This window comes from the organism of the source record quoted next, unplaced genomic scaffold, assembly GCF_019419815.1.
Source record: "Pyrus x bretschneideri cultivar Hongxiangsu unplaced genomic scaffold, Pyrus_bretschneideri_v1 Contig8, whole genome shotgun sequence".
NCBI lineage: Eukaryota > Viridiplantae > Streptophyta > Magnoliopsida > Rosales > Rosaceae > Pyrus > Pyrus x bretschneideri.
In genome coordinates, this window is record NW_025999820.1 from 8,376,595 (window position 1) to 8,380,438 (window position 3,844).

At 39.3% G+C, this 3,844-nt stretch overlaps 1 protein-coding gene across 1 annotated transcript; it reads left to right on the forward strand.

Moving 5' to 3' along the window:
• Positions 1-841: 841 nt before the first annotated feature.
• Positions 842-3,185, forward strand: LOC125473227 (naringenin,2-oxoglutarate 3-dioxygenase). The gene is made up of 3 exons (XM_048575784.1): positions 842-1,255; positions 1,433-1,861; positions 2,735-3,185. The coding sequence occupies exons 1-3, from the start codon at positions 893-895 to the stop codon at positions 3,035-3,037; spliced, it is 1,095 nt and encodes a 364-aa protein (XP_048431741.1). The 5' UTR covers positions 842-892; the 3' UTR covers positions 3,038-3,185.
• Positions 3,186-3,844: the final 659 nt, after the last annotated feature.

A 3,844-nucleotide genomic window follows, 5' to 3' on the forward strand; every position in this document is an offset into this window, starting at 1 on the left:
GGGTTCAATATTAATGACTGAATTTATTTGTTATAATATGAATAGAGTAGTCACACCATGTGACCGTGTAACCATCTGAAAATTCTTTGTTTCTCATATCTATTATCCTTTTTATCTCCTTCTTCATTCTCATTCGTCAATCCGAAAACAGAAAGAAGAAAAAAAATCACTTGCCTATGGGATTGAAGCTTCTTCGTTAATGCAATATTTTGTTTTAATCAAACATATTAATTTCAATATATAAAAACTAATACAAGGTTAGGAAAGTCCAAAGACAATCTAGAATGTAACCAAGCAAAACTACAACCCAATAGATGCTAGAGAGATTATCTACTTAAACGATTTTTTTGTAGATAACATGATGTGACGATTGATGGTTAGATTTAGAATTCAATAGTAACCGTCACATAATTAATGGACTCTCTAGAATGTTTTGAAAAAGATATCAATCTAAAACATGGATAGATGCAAGTGGCCCTTTTCCACAGTGATGAAAATGTGTTGAATCTTTGCATGACAGCGTGAATTCAAATCCTGTATCTAATAAAATTTATCGTTTGACAAAAAAAAAAAAAACATGGATGAATACACCGCCATAATACGAGCATTTAATATTTTATCCATAAAAGATTGTGACATAATATTTCGGCTTCGAAAAGCCAAAAAACAAAGTGGTTTGGTAGCTGTGAGTCTTAATTATGCATGTAGGTGACTCCACGAGCCATGAGGTAGTTGTAGCAAACCTAACCATAGATATATGTTCACCCTTTAAATCTCAATATATATACACCTCATCCTACCCACAATTTTCAAGCACTGATCACATTTTTTCTCTCACCAAAACAAACACAAAACGTATTTCGTTTGAGCCAAACAAATTCGACACCAAAATATGGCTCCTGCTACCACGCTCACATCCATAGCGCATGAGAAAACCCTACAACAAAAATTTGTCCGAGACGAAGACGAGCGTCCAAAGGTTGCCTACAACGACTTCAGCAACGAAATTCCGATCATCTCGCTTGCCGGGATCGATGAGGTGGAAGGCCGCCGGGCCGAGATTTGCAAGAAGATTGTAGCGGCTTGTGAGGACTGGGGTGTTTTCCAGATTGTTGACCATGGGGTTGATGCCGAGCTCATATCGGATATGACCGGTCTCGCTAGAGAGTTCTTTGCTTTGCCATCGGAGGAGAAGCTCCGCTTCGACATGTCCGGTGGCAAAAAGGGTGGCTTCATCGTGTCCAGTCATTTACAGGTGATCACAATGCTATATATAGGAAGTCGAAATCTCAGGTTCTTTTGTTTTGATGCTAAAATAAAATTCGTTAGTTTATTACTATTTTTCGATATAAACTGTTAAAATAAATTTACTAGCTATTAGTTTAGTAATATTATCTATATTATACAAAATATTGACGGACTGTAAATTTAGGGAGAAGCTGTGCAAGATTGGCGTGAAATTGTGACCTACTTTTCATATCCGATTCGTCACCGGGACTATTCGAGGTGGCCAGACAAGCCTGAGGCCTGGAGGGAGGTGACAAAGAAGTACAGTGACGAGTTGATGGGGCTGGCATGCAAGCTCCTGGGGGTTTTATCAGAAGCCATGGGGTTGGATACAGAGGCATTGACAAAGGCATGTGTGGACATGGACCAAAAAGTCGTCGTGAATTTCTACCCAAAATGCCCTCAGCCCGACCTAACCCTTGGCCTCAAGCGCCATACCGACCCGGGCACAATTACCCTTCTGCTTCAAGACCAAGTTGGGGGCCTCCAGGCTACTCGGGATGATGGGAAAACGTGGATCACCGTTCAACCGGTGGAAGGAGCTTTTGTGGTCAATCTTGGAGATCATGGTCATGTGAGTAAACACCACACAATTTTATAATTAAACTTGCAATTTACAATTACTTTTTTTGGCTTGAACAATAACAGTTTTATTAGAACGTTACAAAGTTGGTGCATAAATAAAATTATATTTAGGGATGTGATATTCATATACCTTTTTTTATTTCTCACACACCTTTTTAATTTTCGGACATCGGATCGGATGAATTGAATAAGGTCAAATGACATAAATTAATAAGAGGTGTGTGAGAAGTAAAAAGAGGTGTGTGGATAGCACACCCCTATATTTATAAACAATTGTTAACATGGTAATTGTTTCAAAGTCGTACATAATGGAATTATATTATCTCTATACATTTTTCAGTTTTTTTTTGTTAAAATTATAGAGGTGCTCGCTTGTCTTTTAAAAAACTAAATAAAATGGGTATATTCATATGACGATGGTGGTGGGCAAATGTCATTTTCTTCATGTGAATAAGCAAGATAGGGACGTATATATATTTGTTTAGTATTTTTAAGTATTTAATTTCTATTTTATTATTCATATATTTAATAATTGGTTGAAATTTGATGGAGCTATTGATTATTATTTATAAGTAATTAAAGAAATTAAAAACCAGTAAAAAGTTGAGTAAATACCTGGTTATACGGGGTTTTCTCTAGTACATGACAACGCACATTTTATCCACCACCGGCGGTGTGCTGTTGGCAATTGACATTGAATCTCACATTTATATGTTGAGCGTGAGATTCATGGTGCATTAATAATCAGGATTTACTCACACGCGGATGAACGTAACACTAGGGTTTAGCATGAAATGAAAAATAAAATCGGGGTTTGAGTCAATTGAACTGATTGAATTATTGTGCCTAATTGGTTGAGCAGTTTCTGAGCAATGGGAGGTTCAAGAATGCTGATCACCAAGCAGTGGTGAACTCAAACAGTAGCAGGCTGTCCATAGCCACATTCCAGAACCCAGCGCAAGAAGCAACAGTGTATCCACTCAGTGTGAGGGAGGGAGAGAAGCCGATTCTCGAGGCGCCAATCACCTACACCGAGATGTACAAGAAGAAGATGAGCAAGGATCTTGAGCTTGCGAGGCTGAAAAAACTGGCCAAGGAACAGCAACTGCAGGACTTGGAGACAGCCAAAGTGGATACAAAGCCAGTGGACGACATTTTTGCTTAGACTTCTCCAGTCACTTCAAAGCTCTTTGTGGAACTACAGCTACTTGTACCTTTTCCTTCCACTTCTTGTACTCGTAACTTCGCATTGGTGTGTTGGTGGGGGCATTTGCCCGCCGCCCCCCCTCCCCCCCCCCCCCCCCCCCCACCACCACCTACCTTTTCCTTCCACTTCTTGTACTCGTAATTTCGCTTTGGTGTGTTGGTGGCTCAACCCCACACCCCCCCCCCTCCCCGCGCGGGCGGGCAAACAAAATCTGTTTAGGATCCGTGGTAGTAAAGGGCCCCTGAATTTATATCCTATATTTTGTTTTTGTTCTTGAATTTTCATATTAGTTTATTATCCTCCAATTTAACTCTGTGTTGCATGAATGATCCTTTTGTCAAATCTGCCATTTTTCCGTCAAATTTTAGAGTATACTGGTCTTTTCCTACAGAAAAAATGTAACATTTATGAAAAAAATAAATTAAAAAAAATAAAAGAGCTTGGCTCCTCAAGGTTAAGGAGGAGTTCCTCCTTGACACATCCTAACCCGGAACATCCACCTGGACTCCAAATCGAGCTGTGCTGGTCGACACCTGGAGGGTGACGAAGCTATAAAGTGTAGTGATGTAGAAATGTGAATAAATTTAAACATAAAAGTGCCTAAATACAAGAGTGTGCTGTGAGCGGGAATGAACCCAATTCACACGTGATGACAGAGTATAAGTACAGTACAGTAAAACAGGGTGAGAAATTATACTATCGAAGGTAACCGTCTACCCCAAGATTTGCCAAGAATCCTTGTCGATATGAAAACTCAGCTACCAA

Bases quoted from the DNA above. Each gene is read 5' to 3' on its own strand.
- LOC125473227 (XM_048575784.1), top strand. From the start codon at position 893: ATGGCTCCTGCTACCACGCTCACATCCATAGCGCATGAGAAAACCCTA. The intron at 1,256-1,432 runs GTGATCACAATG...CTGTAAATTTAG, and splicing joins TCGTGTCCAGTCATTTACAG to GGAGAAGCTGTGCAAGATTG. The intron at 1,862-2,734 runs GTGAGTAAACAC...TTGGTTGAGCAG, and splicing joins ATCTTGGAGATCATGGTCAT to TTTCTGAGCAATGGGAGGTT.